The 23448-nt window shown below is 51.4% G+C and overlaps 1 protein-coding gene across 1 annotated transcript in view; it reads left to right on the forward strand.

Annotated features, from left to right (window-relative positions):
• The first annotated feature begins 9318 nt into the window (after window positions 1-9318).
• The window catches only part of ALPK3 (alpha kinase 3), a 44090-nt gene continuing 29960 nt past the window's right edge, over window positions 9319-23448 (forward strand). The window contains exons 1-3 of the mRNA XM_077124301.1: window positions 9319-9476; window positions 14263-14301; window positions 17690-17811. Coding sequence (XP_076980416.1) covers window positions 9334-9476; window positions 14263-14301; window positions 17690-17811 — 304 coding nt within the window. The 5' untranslated portion in view covers window positions 9319-9333. The remainder of the gene's footprint in view (window positions 9477-14262; window positions 14302-17689; window positions 17812-23448) is intronic.

Consider the following 23448-nt stretch of genomic DNA (forward strand, 5'->3'; position numbering starts at 1 on the left):
TGGTAGAGCTTTGAAAGGGATGGCTGAATCCGCTTTGTTCAGAAGCAGTGAAGCACGGGCAGAGGAGGTGGTGACGGCACAGGCTTGACCCCAGATGCATTCCTCCTTTCTGGGAACTGCCCGGGGTGGAGAGAATGCCGAGCCACTCACCCAGAAACATGTGGTCTGGCCTGGTTCTGCCTTTAACTTGCTTTTAACCAAATTCCTAAACTCTCTGGCCCCCCTTCAAAACAGAGCCACCAACTCACTTCACAGACTTTGTGAGACAGTGAATGTGGAAGCATTTCCTACTTATAAAACACTATATAAATGTGAATGGTTCTTGAGCATGTGGGTGGTAGAGTGTGCCTTGTCTGCTATACAGACTCAGATTCTGATTACCACTAACGAGTGGTCCAGGATATCCATCTTATTTAGCAATAGTGAGTCTAATAGCACTTCTGAGCATTGCTTGAGTGCCCAGCACCCTGCTAAACACTTTTTGGTGATTCATTTGATTCTCACAATAGTCTCACAGTTATCCTCTGTTTTACAGATTAGAAACTGAGGCTCAGAGAGGTTAAATAACTTGCTGGGCCACCTGTGAGCGATGGTGCTGAGACTTGAGGTCCAGCCTATCTGACTCCAAAGCCCGTGCTCTCAGCCACCGTGCCGCCTTAATGAAGGAAGTTGCTTTGGCTGGCTGCCACCCTGTCAGCCATTTGTAGCTATCCAGCTATCTGTTCTCCTAGCTCCTCTGTGGCTGGGGTGCCCCACTGAGTGCTGGGTTCTCTTTGAGGAATCTGTGCCTTGTCACCCCATGGAGGCCCCTGCTGGTGACATTCTGAAGCAGCATCTCTGCGACTTGTACTCATCGGAGTTCACATTGCCATTTGAAGACCATCACATTTTTGAGGATCTTCCCAGAAAAGGTTGCCTAACCCTCATGGGGAACACGTGACTCCCTCAGGGTCCAATATCTTACAGTCTTTTCCATTTCAAGATGTTTTTTAATGGTTGTGCTGTCATTTTTTAACATCAGAAAGTACTTGTTGCACTTCAGGCTGCAGCAGATGCTCCACTAATGAAATTAAACAGATAAGAGCCCCGCCCTTGTAGAAACTGCAATTTAATACAGTCTAATGCTTGACTAGTATTTGTTTTCCAACTACTTTATCTCTATAAACTGGTAACCCAAATTACTACAAGGTAATGGGTACAGAAAGAACTTTTTCCTTAATTTATATACACGGTCTGCTCTACAAAGAGTTCAGCTGCCGCTACCTGGCGACTTCAAGGCTGCCTACGACTGAGGAACCCCGGTCCTGTTCATCTCTTCAGCTCCGGGCGTGATTTCTTTGAAAAATTAATACATGTCTATGGTAAAACACTCAGAGTTTTCAGAGGCCCCCGCTGGTCAACCTGTAGTCCCCCAGTGTCCCTCCAGAGTTAATCACTGTTACCTATAGCCTGTGTAACCTCTCAAAGTAATTCTGTGCATTTACAAGTTTATAAATGTGTATATTTATATATCTATTTTTAATACAAATGGTAGCATTCTGTACACAGTGTTATAAAGCTTGCTTTTTTCACTTATATAGTATTTGCAGATTGTTCCAAATTCATACACTGGCTAAGTCAAATTCTTTAAAAAGCTCCTCACACAGCTCCTTACACACATTAAGAATCTAAAAAAGTGTTTGAATAACTGAGTCTGAGTCTACTGGTAGGTGTAACGTTCTCTCAGGGTACAGATAAAATTCTGATCTGATCATTACAAAATGCTCTGGATTCTAGAACGTGCCCCCGTCTTTTACAAGGGGGCCAGGCTGCCATTCACCGTCTCCACCATGGACGCCCTAAAGCCGAGGAAGTGGGCACCGGGGCCGCGGGCTGGCTGCAGGGAGGAGGACGCTCAGAGCTCAAGGATGGGATTTTTTTTTAGGTCCCTATTTAAAGTGCCTTTTTCTTATTAGAAAATGATGTAATGTTATCAGAGAAAATTAAAAACATATACACTTATAATCTCATAATCCTACCATGGCAGTTATTGTCATTTTTGTATGTTACTCTCTAGACTTTGTTCAACACAGTCAGAGCTTGACTCATGAAATAAAGATGACAGGTAAGGGTTAGCATTACATTCATTCTCATATTTAGCATCACAGCAGTCCTATGAGATAGGTACTGCTATTATTCTCGTTTTGGAGAATTGGCTCCGAGTGAGTTGGGATTCCCAGTGGTTGACTAATTTCCCTAAAGTCAGTAGGTGTTTTGGGGCAGAACCGGGGTTAGCGCTCAGGTGTGACTAACACTATACGGCCTCTGATACCGTTTTGTATCTTGCTTTTTACACCTAACCTTATGTCCTGGATATTTTCCATCTTTCTACATAGGCTTTAACTTACTGTCTTCAATAATGGTGATAATTTTTCATCCGTTATACCAATTTTACATAATTAATCGTTTTCTGTTTAACATGAAAATTCCTCACTTCATCAGTGTAATGAAGGATGCTGGGCCTGAAACTTTCTGCCTCTGGAATTATTTTCTCAGATATATTCCCAGGAATTTATTCCTATCTTTTTTTTTTAATATATATATATATATATTTTTGTTGTTGAGGAACCGTCACACTGTTCCTATCTTTCTTGACTAAATTCACTGGCAGTGTGATAGAATGGAGAGGGCATTAACTAGAAATCGGAAGTCCTGGGCTCCAGGGTTGGCTCAGTAACTAAATCAGTTGCTTAGTCTCTCAGTCCTCTCAGCTGTCAAATGAGGAGGTGGGTTTATATCTCTGGAGGTCTTGAGTCTGGCTAGATTTGATCTTTTTGTTTTTGTTTGTGTTCAAGTCAAAATAGAGACCCTCCCAAGGCAAGAACTCTTACTTTATTTCTTCTTTCATTTACATAGTTCAGTCATTTATTTATGTTTGCCTAGATATATGAAACAATTTTAAAGATACAAAGGAGTGTACAGTGAAAAAAAATCCCTCCCATTCAGTACCCCCCACTGATAACATTTTTATTGTATTTCAGTTTGCATCAAATCTATGCTTTTTCAAACAGAAACCTAGCTCTTTTATGAGTATGTATTTCTTTTGACTTTTGTCAGGGCTTTCTTGGTTTGAACTGCCTACATGATAATTCCCAGGTATCTTCAGATCCTTCTGTCATCCAGGCATCTTTCCAGTAGCGACCTAGGTCCAGATGAATTCTTGGGCTAGTTCATCGTTTTAATGTATTGGCTTTGTAATGGTCTTATTTTATACATTGTGTTATTTGCAATGTCAGTTTTGTTGCATGAATACTAAAAGATCAACAAATAAGTAATTGACTAGATGGAAAATGGGGCAATGAATAAGCCATTCAAGTCCATTAATTCTACTTGGGAAATCACAGTGAGTTGCTCAGGCTGTAGACCAGTAGCACCACCTGGTTAGTGGGTGGGCACGGTGTTACCCAGGGGTTGTCTGGAGTCTACTAGCCTTACTTTTAAAGCTTAATCCCATAGCCTTTGCCTCTGTTCCCTGTGAAGGTGGGGTAGTTAGTTATGCACTGGTGAAAACAGTGAATTATCTGCTCTTCAATCTGGCATTCATGAAGCTGGAAGCCCCACTGTTTTTAGGTTTCCCTCTTCTTTTATAGCCCAAGGCATGTTGTATACAGTTCCCATTTTCCTCCAGGGTTTTCTAGCCCACAGACCAATTGATTTGGAATTTTGCCCTAAGACACATTATGCATAAGTGGGGATGAATATTTTTGGTATCTAAGTCAGATGAGGGCTAGGTGCTGCTTTCTAGGAAGTTCTTTGGCAGAGTTTGGGGACCTACAGAGGAGGCGTCCCATTCTACCTTAGACTGGTTCTTCTGAGAAGGGCCTTGGATATGATTAAATAACCAGGGAAGGGAGAAGATGGGGTTGGGGACTGAGGAGGTGGCGGTGAGGAAAAGGATTAAAAGTTGTAGAGAAGCAGGGAGGAGAGTTTGAACAGGTGGCAGAATTTAGAACCTTGGGGAGGGGGGTCAGTTAGAAACAGTGGCTGATTAGGAGTAAGTAGGTGGGTGCTGGGGAGCTCAGAAATTAAGGCAGCGGCTTGATTTGTCAATGGGTAAGCAGTAATTACAACAGCCATTGCTGGGAGGTACTAAAATTTTTAAAAATTAGAATGAGAAGTTGTTGAGAAAAAGAAGCCTTGAGATAGAGTTCCTTTGAAAAAAGATTAAAGGGGAGGAAAAGGACAGATTCACTTTGCAAGAAATCCCTTTCCTAGGCTCCACTGAGAACATGGACTTTGTGTCCGGGGTGGATCAGCTAATTGTTGCCCCCTTGACCACCATGGAAACCACTCTCTCATCTAATGATTATTTTATTCTAATTTGTCTTAGATTTGTGGAATAAATTCCTAATCCCTCCAGTCTGGTGTGGAATCAGAGCTGGTGGGCCATTGGAAGGTGTCAGACTGGGGCAATTCTACACTTGAATCCCAAATTCTCCTTCCAATCAAACCAGAATCAGGAGTGGTTTCTTGTTGCTGGTAATCCTTTAATTGATGTTCACTTAATCTCAAACACAGCTGTGGCCATCTCCAGTCCCTGGAGATGAGCATGCCAGAGTGGCCAGCTCACTCCCAGAGCAGCAGAACTGGAATCTCCACACTCCAGGAACGGGCTCAGCTGCCCTAAACTGGGAGTTGTGGGAGCTCCTGGAGGGAGGTTAGAACAATAGTCAAGAGCATTGCAGATTGGTTGACAAGAAGGGCTGCTTGGGGCAGAAAGCAGTAGATTCCCATGGCCGTAAAGGACCTGCAGAGATCTGGGGGCTTTTTTGTTAGGCTCAGGACTAAGACCTTACCTTAGAATGGCTGGAATCAAGAGCAAGAATAATAGAGGAAATAGGAGGGGGTGAATCGGAGTTTGATTAACTTGCCATCCTATAAATGACCTGCACTGCGATGTGCCATGGGTCTGGGGAGCCTTGAGGACTGGAGTGGAAGCTGATGATGTTTCACAGAGAAGTTCTCACTGATCTTTGATTCAATATTTTGTGCCCACAGCTTTTGGAAAAGGCTGTCTCAGGTGCGTCTACATGGGTGATAAAAAAAACAAAATAAGATCTCCAGAGTCTACTGACCAGAGTAAAGTCGGTGATAATTGGACTTCACTTTGCCCTGAAGAGCTCATGACATTCATGGCACACAAGCTTAAGGGGGACATTGGCCAAGTGGACACATCCAGAGAGGAATATCTAGCAGGTGTGGGGTTCTCAGTGCCATTTGGCTCAAGAAATTATTGAAAGAACTTGCTTATATCATCAAGAAAAGAGCTTTTGCATGATCAGTATTTTCACACCTTTTCAGGGTTATTAAATCAAAAGTCTATACTTTCTCTGGGGAGTGTCAGAGGGCAGAACAGAAATAGACTCAATATAAGGAAACTTTGCCAGAAAAAGAAATGGACTGCCTGGTGGAGTAGGAAATTCCCAATCCCTGGAGATGTCCATGCATGGCCTCTGGGCACCTCCAGCAGGTGTGTCCTAGAGAGCCCTGAGGACTTGCGATGACAAGGTGGGGAGAGGTGGACCAGGTTTCCTGCCTGCCAACTCCAATTGGTTCCCTGCCCTCTGTTTCCTTCCCTCCACATAGCTGGGGCCACACGTTCTACTCACAGACTTCTTCCTGCTCTAGACCTGGGGGCCACCTCTGGAGTCCCTGTGAACCCTGAGGACAGGCTTAGCTACTCATATTGGGCAGGTCTGGTCTCTGGCCTTATGCTTCAGCTCTGTTCATTGGCGTCTGTTTTATTCAGGAGACCACTGTTTGTACTTTATAACAAAGTATAAAGCTTGTACTTTATATTATAATATAATCCATTATTGCTGGACATCATGACTGGTTCCCCTTGGGCTCTTTTGAGAAGTTTAGTAGTGAAGGGGAGTGAGGGGAAGGGTAAATATTTCAGGGAAAACCAAACATTTGATCATCTGCAGAGGCCGTGGGGAAGGAGACTGGGCAGAGAAGACAGGGCAACTGGTAGAACAGTGCCCACAACGAGGCCAACAGTTTGGAAAGGAACAATATATATTTTAACTTTTTTATTGTATAATATAACATATATACAAAGCAAAGAAATAAAATACAATAGTTTTCAAAGTACTCCTCAACAAGCAGTTACAGGACAGACCCAGAGCTTGTCATGGGCTACCATACAATCTTCTCAGATTTTTCCTGCTAGCTGCTCCAGAATATAGGAGGCTAGAAGGCTTACATATTTTTTTATCATCACAGTCGACTTTTCTTTTTTGTGAAAAGTATATACATATATACAAGAAAGCAATCAATTTCGAAGCACAGCACCACAGTTAGTTGTAGAGCATATTTCAGAGATAACATACGTTTTGAAGCAGAGATTAGTGGGACACAGGGGTGATATAGATCGGCTGTCTCCCTTTAAAGTAGAAGTTCTTGTGGGATGGGTCTCATATTTCTCTGAACTTTGAAACAACAGTTGACCACTGCAAGTGAGGAAGGTGAAGGGAAGGTTGGAATCTTGTCTGGAACAGTTACTATAGGGAAAGAAAAAGGACTGTCAAGCAGCCTGAGGCTCAAGGAAACCAGAAATATTGGCCTAATGTGGAGGAAGAATAAAATGACATCAGATTCCAGGTTAGGAACCAGCAAGGTAAAGCACAAGGGACAAGTGAGATGAGATCCCTGAAGTTGTTGTCCTATACTGGTGGGGGCTTGGGGGTGGGGCCTGAGGATGCCGAGCATCAGGGAGGACCTCATGGATGCATCTGCTAGAGGAGAGTTGAGGTCTGGAATTGCCCTGAAACCACGAGCAGCCTTGGGAGGTTGGCATTTTTGAGGTGAGAAATTCCTGATGAGAAGAAGGGGCTCATTGGAGAGCATTTGGTTGGGTTGGAAAAGGAAAGAGGGGTGAAGGCCTTTGAGAGGAGGAGGTCAGTGGACTTCTGGCCAGGGTGTTGTCTGAATCATCAGAGGCTAGAACGGCCGCGACCAGCACCTGATCCTGCTACAGTGATTGTTTTTAGTGATACAGGCTGAAGATGATGGCGACTGGAATGGTGTCCTCACAGCAGTGGCCAGTGCTTCAGAGGAGGATGGATCCTCCCCTTTGACTTGTTGGCATTAGAAAAGAGTGAAATGGGTAGGAAGGAGATGAGACCGAAGTAAGTCAAAAGCCATGTTCCAACCGGCCTTGGTGGGAGGGCGATGTGGTGGGCCACCGTGCCCCGGGGGACTGTCCCCGAGCGGCTTCCCCTGCTACGCTGAGCTACGCGTTCGATCACGGTAGCCCAGGCCTAGCGAAGCCCTCAGTTTCCCGCGGGGCCCCCGGAAGATCGACGCAACCCCGAGAGGGGATCGGGCAGGACAGCCTCCCCGCCCCCCCCAGCAGCCTGCACGGCCCCTCTCCGTGCAGGCCTGGGGGCTCCGCGTCGGCGCCTTCGCAGCCCCCGCCTCCGTCCGCTGGCCGCGCCGGGGCCGTGGGATCTGAGCTTCCTCCGCGGCGCGAGGCCCCGGAGAGCTGCGAGGAGGCCCCGGAGAGCTGCGAGGAGGCCCCGGAGAGCTGCGACAGGCCCCGGAGAGCTGCGACAGGCCCCGGAGAGCTGCGAGAGGCCCCGGAGAGCTGCGAGGAGGCTCCCGAGAGCTGCGAGGAGGCCCCGGAGAGCTGCGAGAGGCCCCGGAGAGCTGCGAGGAGGCCCCGGAGAGCTGCGAGAGGCCCCGGAGAGCTGCGAGGAGGCCCCGGAGAGGTGCGAGAGGCCCCGGAGAGCTGCGAGGAGGCCCCGGAGAGCTGCGAGGAGGCCCCGGAGAGGTGCGAGAGGCCCCGGAGAGCTGCGAGGAGGCTCCCGAGAGCTGCGAGAGGCCCCGGAGAGCTGCGAGGAGGCTCCCGAGAGCTGCGAGGAGGCCCCGGAGAGCTGCGAGAGGCCCCGGAGAGCTGCGAGGAGGCCCCGGAGAGCTGCGAGAGGCCCCGGAGAGCTGCGAGGAGGCCCCGGAGAGGTGCGAGAGGCCCCGGAGAGCTGCGAGGAGGCTCCCGAGAGCTGCGAGGCCGCCAGGAAGCGGGGGCCCCGCGGCGCGGCCCCGGGGCGTCTCCTCGCTTCCGTTCCCAGGATGGCGCGCCCGCCTTGCTCCGGGAGCCCGCCCGGGCCCTCGCCCGCCCCCTAGCCCTGCCCCTCGCCCCACCCCCACCCCCCGGCCCCTCGCCCCACCCCCGCCTCTCATCCCAGCCCCTCGACCCCAGGCCCCTCACCCCCACTCCCACCCCTGGCACCTCGCTTCCTCACCCCAACCCCTCGCCCACCCCCTGCCCCTCAGCGACCCCCCCGGCCCCTCAGCGACCCCCCCGGCTCCTCAGCGACTCTCCAGCCCCTCAGCGACCCCCCCCTGCCCCTCAGCGACCCCCCTGCCCCTCAGCGACCCCCCTGCCCCTCAGCGACCCCCCCCTGCCCCTCAGCGACCCCCCGGCCCCTCAGCGACCCCCCCGGCTCCTCAGCGACTCTCCAGCCCCTCAGCGACCCCCCCTGCCCCTCAGCGACCCCCCGGCCCCTCAGCGACCCCCCCGGCTCCTCAGCGACTCTCCAGCCCCTCAGCGACCCCCCCCTGCCCCTCAGCGACCCCCCGGCCCCTCAGCGACCCCCCCTGCCCCTCAGCGACCCCCCGGCCCCTCAGCGACCCCCCCTGCCCCTCAGCGACCCCCCGGCCCCTCAGCGACCCCCCGGCCCCTCAGCGACCCCCCAGCCCCTCAGCGACCCCCCCGCCCCTCAGCGAACCCCCCCCCGCCCCTCAGCGACCCCCCTCGCCCCTCAGCGAACCCCCCCTCGCCCCTCAGCGACCCCCCGGCCCCTCAGCGACCCCCCCCTGCCCCTCAGCGACCCCCCGGCCCCTCAGCGACCCCCCCTGCCCCTCAGCGACCCCCCCGGCCCCTCAGCGACCCCCCCGCCCCTCAGCGACCCCCCCTGCCCCTCAGCGACCCCCCGGCCCCTCAGCGACCCCCCTGCCCCTCAGCGAACCCCCCCTTGCCCCTCAGCGACCCCCCGGCCCCTCAGCGACCCCCCGGCCCCTCGCCCGTGTCCAGCAGGGAGCGGGGTCGCTTTACAAGGCCCGTGGTGAGTGCGTGAGTGAACGAATGAGTGAGTGAACAAATGAGTGAGTGAACGAATGAACCCGGTGGTCGCGCCCCGCGCGGGGCCGGGCGGCCCCTCCTCCCCGCGGTCGGCGACGGGGCCGGGGGAGGGACAGCAGCAGGTGACGGCCGGGCCGCGGGGCTATAAATAGGGGCGCTCGGCCCGGGGCGGGAGCGGCGGCGGCGGGGGCTGGAGGGCCGGCGGCGCCATGGGGTCGCGGAGGGCCCCCAGCCGCGGGTCGGGGGCGGGCGAACGCTCGGGTCTGGGTGGCGACGGCGAGGACGACGGGCCGGTGTGGACCCCCGGCCCCGCCAGTCGCAGCTACCTGCTCAGCGTGCGGCCCGAGACCAGGTGAGGCGCGGGGGGCGCGGGGGCGCGGGGGCCCGGAGCGGGCGGGGTGGGGGGCGGCGCCCGGAGGCCCGCGGTGGGGGGCGCGCCAGGCCGCAGGCCCACAGGCTCAGGGCCGCCCTGGGCCCGCCTGGCGGTGGGCCTCACAGGGGCGCCCAGGGGAGGGGGCTCGGTCGGGGGCCCTCAGGCGCGGTTTGCCCTGTCGCCCCCGACTGCCCCTCCCCACGCCCACGGCCCGGCGCTCCCTGGCCGGGATTCCACAGTCCACAGTCGGCGATAAGGCGGCCAGGCTGCCTGAAATTCCTCCCTGGCTGGAAGGGAGGGGAGAGCGCCCACCGGGAGGGGCTGCCTGACTCAGGGTGGGGGTTCACGGGGAGGAAATACTCTGGGCAAAGAAGGTTCCTGCAGTGTACCCGGGACCCTTGTGGTGCAGGAGGGGATGCGAGGTGCTGAGCGGCCCTGCCTGGGGTGCTGGACACTAAGAGCCCAAGTCTTGGAGGGAGCCAGTTGCCCTGTCCAGTCTGGGGTGGCTGGGTATCAAGGGAGGGGCAGAGCTGATGAGCCCTTCGCCCCTCTTCCAGGAGCCAAAGAGGTGCAGACACCTTATAGGCGCGGGGTTCACCCAACTTAGACCCACACACTGATAGAGAGCGGACAGGTGGCCACCGGCTCAAAGGCACAGAGACATCTGCATTGCCAAGGAGACAGGGACTTCCTGCCCCCTGGGGCAGCTCAGCTTTCCCTCCACCTCTGGAGCCTGTTTTCCAAGGAAATGTGACAGTTTGGCTATTGGAATAGCAGTACTTTTCCCCAGAATTTGGCCTGTTCTGGTTGTGAGGAAAACAGCCGCTCCACTGAAGTTGTTTCGGGACCTCTTGTTCTGTGTTCCTAAAACAGCACAGAAACAGGCATCAAGGACATTCAGGAAAAGTCTGGGCACTTCCTCGTGGATTGTTTGAGTCCAAGTCTGGGCACTTCCTCGTGGATTGGCTGAGTCTGTTGACCTTGGAGTTGGAAAAGTTCAGATGTAACCAGAACCGGTTTCTGCACAAAACTTGTCAAATGGTGTCACATGTCTAGGGCAGGGCTGAAGGCTGGTGTTAGTGACTGAGTCAGACAGTACAAGGCCCTGACTGCCAGCAGAGAATGCCCCCTCCTTCTGACCACTCTGGGAAAATCAGAATGAAATGTGGATATTCACTGCAGTGCTCAGTGACACTCCCTGAGGGAGCCCCACACTTGTCCCACGCTGTCTCAGTGACTTTATCTGGGCTTTGCTTCTTGCTTCTGGCCTTTGTTGATACTAGAGAGAAGTAGAGGAGGTGGAAGCAGGACCCTTCTTGGACACAGCAGGATTGGAGAGAAAGGAAGGGAGGGGAGAAGATTGGGGGCTGGGGGTAGGGGGTGGGGTGGGGGCTGGGTTGTGAGGACACAGGCTGGAGAGTGGAGATGGTGCTGCTGCCCAGCTGGATTTTACTCCACAGCTGACAAGCATAAAAGAGAGTGCCAGCCTCAGATTTAGAGGTGGAACAGAAGTGGTTGATTTTAGTCCCCATTGAACCTAAATGGGGACCCTTTTAAAAGGAGATTCTTTTCATCAAGTGTTTGGAGGTGGCAGGGCAGGGGCAGTGGGAAAGAGTATTTTCTAGCCCAGAACTCTGGGCTGTGTTTTGTTCTTGCAGAGTTTCTCACTGTTCGTGCCAGCTGGCCACTGACGCCCACAGGTCCTCAGGGCCTTTGGCCAAAGAGGGTAGGATGTGAATGGGGCTTCTTGACTCTTGTATTTGGAGGAAATGACCCTACAGCCCACGGTCCCTTATTACAGCCTGTCTGCCTGTGGGGAAGGGAGAGAGCCCAAGAGATCAGAGAAGAGGGTCTTTTGAGGATTTCCCCAATTGTCCCCAGCCCCAGCCTCGCTGAGCCCTGACTATCCCAGGCTCCCGAAGGAGGTGAGCTCTGTCCTCACTCACTCTTTGCTCCAACATTTTTAGGTCTACATCATGGAGCTCTCAAAGCTTCCTTCTTGTGGGCCCTTGCGAGGATGGGCTGCCCTTGGAAGTTGATGGACAGCTGGGCTGGGCTAGGCTCAGGCCAGGGTAACTGTCTCTGCCCTCCTCTCCCCCACAAGGCCCTGGAGGGGTTTCCAAGGATATTTCTAGTGACTACTGGGATCAGAGGTCCAGCAGGCACACAGTCCCACCAGACTATCAGCCAGCGTCCCAGCTCACCCTGCCTCCATGCCACACCCTCTGTGAAGGCGGGAGGGGCCGAGGGTGGATTAAGGCACCCCTGGTTGGATGGGTGCAGGTATGACTGTCGGGCCCTGTCCCTTCGCACGTTGGAGGCCCTGGCCAGGTGTGCTCCGGGCAGTAGCAGAGCCTGTGAAATTGCTGTGGGCAGCGTTGTGACCTGCCCTCCTGCTTGGGTCACTTAGGTTGTCTAGAGCTTTCCGGGAGCTGAATCATCAGGCTTTTATGTTCCAGAATAGAGGAAAACCAGTCAAGGGTGGGCAGCCCCCAGCTTCCATGGCCAGGCCTGGTTTCCCCCCAGACCTACTTCTGACCTTTACGTGAGAAGACCTTCCCTCTCTGGGCCCTGAATGCCCATTCTGTAAAATGAAGGTGGCATTAGGAACCCTTTAAGCCCTTATGCCTCAACATTTGATGCCTGATTCTGACTCTCTCTGGGGCAGCCAGTGGGGCACTCCCTGCCTTGAGCCTACCTGAAGACAGGGTAACTCCCACAGCCCAGGGAAGGCGTAAGGGTGGGGCCTCGAGAAGGCAGGACAGTGAGGTCAGGGAGCAGGGCAGCACAACCAGCCACGGAGAACGTGGAACTGGGGCACTTATCCCAGCTCAGTCCCCTGTCCTCTTACAGGTGTCACCTGATATTTTCCTCTCTGTATTAGAGAGCTGACTCTCTCCCTCTCCTTCCCAGGGAAGAAATCCAGACCAACAAAGCAGAAATCTCTCAGGTCTAATGAGAGGGTAAAAGGGAGTTCGTGGTTGGGCAAAGATGGAGTTGGCCACTGCCTTGCAGCCATATGAGTTCCTGCCTATGGAGCCCTTGGAGGGTTTTTAAAGCCCTGAGCAAAGGCAGCTGCACTCTTGCTTTCTTTATTACATCTCTTCTGGAGCAGTAGCTCTTTCTGGGGAGCAAAACCCTCCCCATTTGAAAGAAGTACTTCCCTCCCTGCTTCCTCCCTGCCTTTTTTCCCCTTCTCTTCCTTCCATAAAACAGCTGTTGAATACCATTATAGGCCCAGAACTGTGCTGGGAGCGACAGAGGCTACAAAAGATCTAGACTTTAACGCTGGGTAGGCAGAATTTAGCTGGGAGGGAGGGAGGAAGGGAAGAAGGAAGGAAGGAAGGAAGGAAGGAGGGAAGGAGGGAAGGAGGAAAGGAGGAAGGAGGAAGGAAAGAAGAAGGAAGACTTTCCAAGCAGAGAGGACAAAAGGGAAGGCGACAGAGGCCAGGAATGGATGTGTTCATGGCTGGAGCAGAGCATGAGTGTTGGAAAGTAGAGAGAACCCTGGGTGGGGAGGGGTGTTAGCTGATCAAAGAGGGCCTTAAATGCCCAAAGAGTTGAGACTCAATGTAGTAGGCAGTGGGGGGCAGTAGCATTTAGTTCAGGAAAGTGGTGTGCCCTGAGGGTTTAGGGAGGAGAGAGCTGTGGTGACTATCAGAGATGGTACCATGAGAATGCAGACAGAAGCCCAACAGTGGGAGAGAGAAGGGCCAAAAACTGTTGACTGACTGCATTTGAGGAATGGAGGAGTGGGAGGAGTCCAAGGTGGCAGGTTTCGAGCTTAGGAGTTTGAGAGAATGCTGGTGATAGCTACAGGCCCAGAAGGACTGGAGGGAAGCCAGGGTTTGGGGAAGAGGAGTTCGGTTTTGTGGTTACAAAGAGACGACATCTTGGTGGAGCTTTCCTGTGGTTAGTGACGTGGACTAGGAGTGCCATTGAGTGCCATTGGGAAGGCAGCACTGATGTTAGGGAAGGGAGAGCTTCTGTGGCGGTGGAGACAGCTGGAGTGTGGGTGGGTGGTCCCTGAGGTCTCATAAAGATCCCACTGGAGATGTGTGTGTTAGGCAAGGTGGAGGGAGAGGTAAAGGTTGGCTCATACCACTAGCCCTCACCCCTCACTGGGCTACCTGGTCCGGGCTAGTGTCCGTTCCCAGCAGTCCCAGGCCAGAGGGAGGGGCGATTGGGTCCCCAGGCAGAACAGGCTCTGTGCTGAATTAACAGCTTTGTTTCTCCTTTTCTTCACTCCCCCAGCTGGTCTGCCTTGCGTGGCCTCTTTAACCAAACATTAACATAATAATGGTGGGTGTTCTCTAAGCCGCCTGCCTCCTTTCCAGACAGGATTCCAGCAATGGGGGCTCTTCTTCCCCAGAAGGCCGAGGTTTGAAGTGGGAGCTGCTGCCAGGCTGATGGGCTGAAGGTGGGGAAACGTGCCAGGCAGCGCTAAGCTCCATCTTGGGGCAGTGCCCTGAATACCTGGGACACACCTTTCTCAAAGCGCAGCCCCCAGGGGCCTCCTTCCTGCCTAACCATTTTCCTGGTCTTTGCTGCACTTAATGAGCCCTTGGTTTCAGGTACATTGGTGTCTGGTGGTGGAGCCACTTGCTCTCTGGAGCAGGCCAACGAAGACAGCTGGTCCCTTTTAATAGAAAGGCCTCTGGGCCTCAGATGTTGACCGATTAATACTGTGCGACTGTTGTTGATTTCACCTCCTCCTCTCCTTGCTTTTTTAGCCTAATGATTCCATTTGCTGTTTTTTGCTTAGCTTACCAGGCAGCCGGTTGTCTCACCCCAGCTCTGGAAGGTAAACGCACATTGCATTGCATTGCATTTTTCTGACTGCTGTTTTTCTGGGGTCTGGACGGCAAGAGGCCTGTGGGTGACTGCTACAGAGGGTGAAGGGAGGGCTGGATGAGCGGGATTACCAGAGTACACTTTTGTTAGCATGGGTCTCAAAAGGGCCGGGAGTGATGCTTGCATGCACCATTTGAAAGGGGTGTAGGCACCCAGGAATAGAGAGAGTCATGGATAGAGCTCCCTGAGATGCCTGCAGCAGTATCTCTCTGTGCCCATAGGAGATACATCATGGGAACAAAACAGTCACGTGACCCACCTCTTCCCCATGCTAGGTTTTCATGTTGTTTGTAACCACATTTCCAGATTTGACTCCTTAATGTCTACCTCCTTCTAACCATGTCCACTCTCCGTTTTTATTCTTCTCTTCAGTTCCTTAAGTTTTCCTTCTACCATGTTTTCCCCTGACTCTTTCTCTGAATTTTCCTTTCCCTTCACTGCTCCCTACCCCTACAAACTGTGATTCGGGAACACCATGTTAGCATATTCCTGCATTGGCTTAGTCTTCAAATTGGCTTTAAAGCCGGCATAGGGTCTGAGCTGGCATATGGTCAGGGTTTCTTGCCTCCTGAGCTGGGACAGCTCTCCACCCCTGTCTGGACTGACTGTTATGGTCACAGTGGGAATATTTCCTGGCTATTTCCCACCGCTTGGGTCTTATCCCAGACTCCAGTATATTTGGGGAAAGTTGGCTACAGTTTCTTTTTGCAGAGAAAGACTTCTGAATAGCTAACTGGCCTCTGAATAGACGATATTAATTATTGCCTATAATGTCTAATTAACAGACATTTTAGCACGTGCAGTGGACATACTCCTTTGATGGTGGAGAGTCCTGAGGGAGCTTTGTTCTGGGGGCTTGCAGTCTGAAGGGGGTGGAAGGGAGGAGATACACAGGCAATTCAAAGTGGACTATGGTAGGTGCTGAAAGACAAAGGACTAGGATGTTTATTTAAAGCAAGGTAAGTTAGTTTCCCTTGAACATCATGAGAACTAGCGATTCCGGTATTTTTTAGCAATACACGTTTAGGCTGTGAAATCCTTATGAAGGCAGAGAATTGGCAGGTGTCAGGGTAGAACAAGACCATGTCCAGACGTGTGGACCCCCTGGTTTTCCACACTCAGAATCCGTCCCCTGGGTGGCTGGGAGGATGGGTAGGAAGCTTGTGGAAACGAGCAGCCATGTGACATTCGTGGAACATGTCGGGGTACGCGGTGACTCCCCCTGACCCTTCCGCTGCACCCCACACCACTCGCTAGAGCTCTTTCTTCTAACCACACCTCTTGGCTGTTATGATTTCCCGATGGAAATACTGACATTATATATATATATATATATATATATATATATACACTCAGGACCTAGAGAGGAAGGTTTGTAAAGATTAAGTGTTCTTCCCACTCAAAAAGAATAATAAAATCAGTACCTGTTGTAGAACATCAAGCAAGAGCACATTGTCCCTGCAAATCTACTCAAAGTAAAGTTTCTATGTTTCTCACTTACCAATAGCTGAAATGCTTTTCTTAGACTTGCCCAAACAGCTTCATCCCTGGAAGCCAAAGATGAATATTTGCTACAGGGTCATCCTTATGGGTGACACTAGGATTCACACTGCATAGGGAGGGTGTAATAAGAACATGTTAGCGCTACTTGCAGATTGATAATAGGTCCTTTTTGGCGTGAGCATGGCAGTTTCTTCTAGAAACTTTTGATCGGGAAGTTTGAGAGGAGGAAGAAACATTTTCAGAAGTTTATATGTTCCGAACATTCAGAGGGTTGACAGCCCACGTCCCGAAGGACCCTCTACTTCTGAGTGGCTTAAGAGGGAAGGGAAAGGCAGGAAGCTTCCTCAACACATGAGTTCTCGTGGCAAGTGTTGTGCAGAGATCTATGGAAGTCCCGCTGCCGACCCGACTCCAGTGTTCGGGTGTGTGCTGGGACCCCCCTCTTTGCACAGCCCCACCGGCAAGGCTTCCATCACCTCCCTGAGACCAAACCTGGTCCTCCATCCACTCTCAAGTCTTCCTTGATTCCAGACCCCCTTCCTGGGCTGCAGTGTTTCTCCTGAAACTCAAGTCCAGAATGATAGCCACAGAGACAAGACACTGAGTGTGGACCCCCTCCCCACAGACTGTAGGGCTGTAGATCCTGTCCTGGGCTGACCCCCTTCTCCGAGGCAGAGAGAAAGGCAGCTTTGAGTGATGTGTCTCTCTCACCACAGGCCCTCCTGTGTCCCTTCACCTCCCCCATCACAGCCCTCCCTGCTGCTCACACCAGGGGGTGGGGAGGGAGAGGGTCTGGGCACAGATTGTGCAACACAACCTGGCTACATGGTTGAGCTTCACGCCTGGGAATGCACTTGTGTCTCTGCTGGCCCATGAAGGGTTTGGCACGGTGGTTTGCTTCTTGTGCCCAGGAAGGAGAGGCCTGTGAGCTCTGAGCACTACTGGTGAGTAGCTCGTGCTGGGCTCAGTAAGTCCACAGATGCCCCCAGATTCTGGGAGATGGACAGTCGCAAGGGAACTCAGAGTCCTGGCTTTTGCAGGGGTGGATCTGTTTGTGGTTTAGCAGGCCAGCTGGCTGGTTCTGGAGCTGCCAGCCACACCTTCACTACAGCATCTGGTATCCAGTGAGGAAGCAGGATAGCCATAGCTGACTTTCCACTGCAGATCCATAGCCCTGCTTGGGGTCAGAGTTCATTTGAGGCTCTCTTGTCTCATACACCTAGGAATTAGAAACCACCTTTGGGTTTAGACTTCCGGCACTGGCTGCCTTATTTGTCTCTTGTTGGTCTGTGCTCACAAATAAGGCAGCTTTTCTTCTTAGCCCAAGCTCAGGAGAGGCTGCGGTATAGACATGGGGGATGAATCTCTTCCATGGCTGCTTGCTGCAGGTAGGCCCCTGAGATCCTGGGACCCATGAATCCTTGAGGCCTGCCTGCCTTCTACCTCTCTGGCATGAATGGAGTCTCTGCTGTGCCGAGGGCTCCATGCTGTGTGTCTACCCTTGATGGAAAGGTGGAAGGTGAAGCAAGGCCTCCTGACAGGGTGGAGAAGCTGGGCTGGTAGCCTGGCATGCTCAGGACCCTGACTCCTGGCAGGCTGCCTACCTCTAGCAATGGGCTTGGGCCAGGAATCCATCAGCCCTTTGAGTCCATTCCTCTCCAACTTGGCCAGGAGGCTCAGGCTTCCTTGAACAAAGAGTTCAAGCACAGTAGCCATGGCCATGGGATAATGGATGGACACGGCAAGGGTAGAGATTTAGGCTGCCTTGGATGATGCAGGGCTGTGGTATATTTGGGGGAGGAGGCCTGCACTGAATAGCTGTTTGCCTTTCCTAGGAGCACCTTCTGCTCCATCATTGCTCAGCTCACAGAGGAGACCCAGCCACTATTCGAGACCACGCTCAAGTCCAGGGCTGTGTCCAAGGACAGCGATGTCCGGTTCACCTGCATCGTCACAGGTAAGGAGGCCGTCTGTGCGCTCCACGCCAGGGTCTCTGCCCAGAGCAAGGGTCAAGGAGGCTGTGGTGATAGACGTGGCGTGGGATGGGCCATGTGCGCAAAAGCGTGGACACTTGCTTTCTTGGCCTTTTCTCTAGTTTCGTTTCCCTCTCTCTTCCCATTGGGGCATCATGGGCACACGCTGCCTCCTCCTTCTAAACCTGTCCTCAGTAAGATTGTCACCCTCGGGCGCACGGGCATGAGTGGGGAAGCCTAGGTCAGAGAGAAGTTCTCACGCTGAGAGCTTAGAGGCCCTATCCCTTAGTGTCCCCAACTGACAGTCGAACAGTTTGAGGCTTCAAGAGCATCAGGTCTGGGTGGCGAAGTACTCACGACTGCAGACAGCTGCCTGGTTTGGGGTCCTGGTTCCTCCCGTTTAGATGATATGACACATGGCTCCAGGAGCCCCCGGCACCTCTAAAGTGGAAATAGTAATCCTGCATAGGAGGAGGAGCACTGAATGAGTTAATATGTGCAAAACATGTGAAATAGTGGCTGGTATGTAGTAAATTTTGTGTACGTGTTTAAAATGATGACAATGATGCATCTGTCTGCCCTCCATTGTGGACTGTGGAGCAGAGGGATTCTCCTTGGGATGGAAGGAGCTGAGCAGGGCCGGTGCTGGAAGTGGGCCCAGGCATTGCTCTTCCTGAGACCCCCAGCAGAACTTCCCTTTGCAGCACCCTGACCTGCTCCGCCTGCAGGGCTGGCTTGTGTGCCCCTCCCTCCCCGCTGTGCGGCCATTGGTCAAGGACCCCATGTCAGGGTTCCCTCTGACAGCCTGTGTCTTTTGTAAACCGGAGAGGGGCTTGGGACCAGATGGCTCTAGGTGGTTTTCAGCTGTGGCATCTCCCAGTTCTGAAGGCCGCATCTACACCGGCCAGCACCGCAACTACTCATCGGGTCCCTGCATGCGGTTCTCATGGTCACCCGGAACCCTCTGGCTCCGGCTGGCAATGTGCTCTGTGCCAATGGCCTTGCCTGTGGGCAGCAGAGGGTCTTCTGCAAGGACCTCTGTTTCCATTATCACTGAATTCTTACATCTACCCTGTGAAGTAAGCGCCATTGTTAGTCACATTTACAGAGGGGGAGCCTGGGAGGGGAGGGGGCTCGCCAGAACCCCGCGGTGAGGGGAGCTGCCACCCTTCTCCACAGCACTTGCTGCTGGCCTGGCCTGTGCACCCCAGGGCGTTGCGCTCCAACAGTTTCCCAGGAAAACCCTGTGTTTTCACAACTCCATGCTTTTGCATTTGCGGTTTTCTCTATCTAGAAAGCTGTTAATCCTTCTTCTTAAAGAAAATCAAGTTTCATTTTATTAAATTAACTTAGTTTAAGATTTCAAATTATACTTCAGGACATAAATCACTCTTACCTTATCTTCCCAGAAACAAGGTTGCAAACTTTTACCTGTTCCTTTTGGCATGGACTCATCTCCATCGTGCTGAGTAATGTGTGAAGATTGCTAACTTTTGAGACTTCAATCTTTAGATGTTATCACTTGTCTTTTGTTATGGTAGATAAGGAATTAGCTCTGTTTCACCATCATTTTTTTGGCCTCCCCTCACTTACCCTCTCAATATAGTAATATCATAATTTTTGCTTAAGTCAAATTATTATGCCTATCACAATATTATTCATAAATGAATATTAAAGGATCCAATAATATTTTCTTATTCTATTTTTCCTAAAGTTCCTCTGTTTGTACTGGTGGTTTTTTTAGGCTTGATGCACAGTTTTTTGTTCTTTTATTAGATACAGATGAATTTTATTTTCATATTAAATTGTAATTTTCATACTCAAGACTCAAAATTGAAAGCAAATACTTTAAACAAAACAATAGTATGTTTCTTTAGAAATCTGTACACTCTCCTTTTAGACTTCCTACCATCCAAATGTTCATCATGTCTGCCAAAAGAAAAAGGAAAAACAAACAAATTGAGAAATATTTGCTTAGCCCTTAATGCTGTGGTAATAATAGGGTATTCTCTGTGTATGCCTGTCTTCCCCATAGCAGACCTGCCCTAATCTAAGTATGGATGCACAACTTTTATCCTGAATCTTTCCTTTGTTTTTATCCTGAGTTTGATTCACTTTCTTTGTCTTTGTCTTTCTCGGTTTACTCCCTGGTTTTATTGAAGCACATCCTTCAGTAGTTTTGTCAGGTCTTAAAAATGGTACAACAGCAGAGGGTATTGTGATGACAGCTCTTGATCTGTCTGTCCTGATTTAGTTTCCCTCTGCACCTAGTCATCCCAGGATCTCCCTTCATCATCATCCTGTAGATTCCCTTTCCCAATCTCCTGTGATGGATTTCCTATTTTTTGTATTCCGTATTTTCCTTTCTTGGTTTACACTCTTGTTTTGTTAGTTTCCTAGCAAGAGCACGTGGGAAGTAAATGCATGAGCCTGTAAGTGTCTCTTTTTTCTACTTTTGTCTTAATGAAGAGTTTGACTGGGTATAGAATTTTAATCTAAAAATAAGTTTCCTTCAGGATTTGGAAGACACTGCTCCATTATCTTCTTGCTTCCCATGTTGCTATTGAGAGTAGGAAGACAATTGGATTCCTGATTCTTTGCATGTGACCAATTTTTCTACCTGGAATCTTGTAAGATTTTCTCTCTGTTCCTAGCGTTCTGATATTTTGTAATGTTGTATTTTGATATGGGTCTCTTTTCATGCCGAGGGCATGCTTGGAAGCTTCCTGTCTAGAAATAGATGTTCTTTACTTCTAGGAAATTTAGGACTATTTTGATGTTGATTTCTTCCTCCCATTTTCTCAGTTCTATTTTTCTGGAACTCCTGTTATTTGGATATCTGCTCCCCTGGACTGATTATTTTATTTTCTTACCCTTTTGTATTTTTGCTCTACTTTCTGGGAGATTTCCTTGATTTTATCTTTCAACTCTTCTATTGAATTTTATAATTTCCGGTGCTCTTTTTCATCCTTATCTCTAGCACCCTGTTCTTTTCATGAATGTAATATCCTCTCTTCACTTTCTGAGGCTATTGAGGATAGTTTTCTAAAATTTTCCTTCTCCCTGCATAGTTTGTGCTTCTTCTGATTTGCTTTTTTGTTTATTTATTTATTTTTGTCCTTAACCCTCCGTATACAGGCTTTCCTGTATGATTCAACTACCTGGGAATCCTTGGCCGTTGGGTAATGATTAAGGGATTAAAAGGCCAAGTGGAAGCTCTGAGCAAATGAGAGAGGCCTGAAAATGTGGCTCTTCACTGGACGGTAATGGGGCGGCCACTGTTGGGGCCTCCCAAAGGAAGCCTCTTTGGTTTCTTCCAGTTCCCTAGTGAATATTCTTCCAGTGTCTTGCCTAGAGGGCAAAGGTATTCTGGGAGCTATGTGAATTAGAGGGTTGGGGGTCTCAGCATAAAACATGTATTTTGTACGAATTGTTTTTACCTTTTCAGATAACAAACCTCACCTTTGGTGGGGAGGGGGCAGGCACCAGTGGCATGGAGTGGGTGAAGGGATTGAGAAATCTAATGGCAGCCGCTTTTAACCAATCCTCGTTCCCTTCACTCCCAGCTCCAGAGGGACCTGGTTGCCGGTTATTATACCTTTTGGGGATTTTCTGGTGTCAAGGTTCATTCTCAGTTTTTCCCACTCTGAGAGTTAAGGCTTCTTGGATCTGCTAAGTCAGATTCTGTTTGTCCATCTGCTTTCAACATTCACAATTTCGTTGCTCCTATTGCTCTTTGCTTGACTTCCCATCCTTGTGGTTTCATATCTTTTTAAGTTCCTTTAGTGTGGTTTTAGTGGATTTTAGTAGTTTAGTGGAGAGGGCATGAAAACAGAGACATTCTGTTTTCTGTCTTTTTTACTACAAGACCATTCCTTCCTTACTGGGCTAATTCTGTCTTCTCTTCCAAGGCCCGGTCCACAGGGACCCCCCCCCCTGCCCCATGAGATCATCTCCAGCATTTACAGGAAGAGCCCTCGTCCCCCCCATAGGGAACACGCTCTCTGTTTACACGTGCATCTCTCCACCCACACCGTAGGATTGGGGAGGGCAGGGGGCACACCTGACACGCTTCGCCTGTTGGAGCTGACACTATGGAGACGCTCAGCAAAGACTGGCCAGATGACCAGCGTGAGCCCTGGCTGTTCTGGTGGCAGAGCAGGACCTTCACCACTTTTCACGTGGTCTGTTCATTTCAGCAGCAACCTCGGCACCTCGGTGAGATCTGCGGCTGCAGGGGTCCGGGACCACCTAAGAGCTGAGGGCATCAGGGTTGGCTCTCCCTTTCTTCCTGCCTAGTCCTTTGCAGCCACGGACTCTGACAGCAGTGTGGGGAAGCCAGATGTGACTCTGCTTTTTAGAATCTTGGATGTTTTATTGAGTCACGAATCCCAGTCATCTTGGGAGAAAACTTTTCCCTGTTTCGAGCCCAAGCCAAACAGCGAACTTCTACCCCTCCATCACCCTACCCTGCTTCCTGATGTCCAGCCAGGGCTGCATCTTCTGCTCAGGAGCACCAACCATGCTGATTGAAGCTGTGAGGTTTCCCGGGCCCTGGCCATCTCTAAGATCCATTCCTTAGTCTGTTGTCGTACCTACCCTGCCCTCTCCTTCTCACTCCCACGTCACCAAAAATCTCAAGTTACTTGCTCTTTGTGTAACAGATTAAGAAAGAGGTCTCTATGACCACCACGATACACTATAAACAAGGCTTTTGCAACTAGCAAGGAGAAAATGTAGACCGTAGGAGAGGGGAGAAGTTCCTGGGTGGGGAAGGCACAATGCAAAAGGACCTGAGGACAAAAGAAAGGCAGGGTTGGAAGTTGGGTCTGGTCACCCTGGAGAAGTGGATGGTAGATGGGAGTGTGGTGGCACTGCTGGTCCTGGCTCACGTCCATGGGGGTGGCGGGACTGCCCCTGCCCCTTCTCCCTACACCCGGCTGCTCACTCCGTGCAGCCTGGGCCGTGCTTTCCCGGTAGCCCCAAGCCTCCCCACGGAGGGCGAGCAGCGACCGGGTGCCCTGCTGGGTGTCCCGGGAGGGGAAGCTCCACTTGGGGGGCACATAGAGGAGAGTGGGTCCTGGCTGGGTCCTGGCCCCTTTCTCATCCAGGGGTCCCACTGGTCCAATGGCCACTGTCCCAACGGCATGGTGGCTGCACCCCCAGCCAGCCTCAGCCTGCCGTGGGCCCACGCTGCTGTGTGCACTGGTGTGCAGGGAGGGAGCATCAGCAGCGGGCCAGCTGGACAGAGGGACTGGGTCTATAGGCAGAGCCACGTTCCTCAAGAACCTTTTCTAGAGCAATAAGTCTGATACAATGACCAATAGGGGTGAAAATTCCCATCTTGGTCCCAGAACTCCCAGTGGGAAAAGCACTGGACAAAGGACAAGGAAACCTGGGGCTTCATCATGTGACATCGTATGAGCCTGGGGACACGGCTCCACTTTGCCAAGCCCTGTTTTCCTTTTGTGGAAAATGAGGATCATGATATCTGCGCTGCCCAGGTGATGAACGGGAAGGACTTGCTGGTTACTTGGGCAGGAGCCTTCACTTCATGAGCCCTGGTTGCTTCTTCTTTAGCTTGGGGCTCAGTAAAAGCCATGCTCCTAGGGGTCTATGAG

Source organism: Tamandua tetradactyla, chromosome 12 (assembly GCF_023851605.1).
Source record: "Tamandua tetradactyla isolate mTamTet1 chromosome 12, mTamTet1.pri, whole genome shotgun sequence".
Classification (NCBI taxonomy): Eukaryota; Metazoa; Chordata; class Mammalia; order Pilosa; family Myrmecophagidae; genus Tamandua; species Tamandua tetradactyla.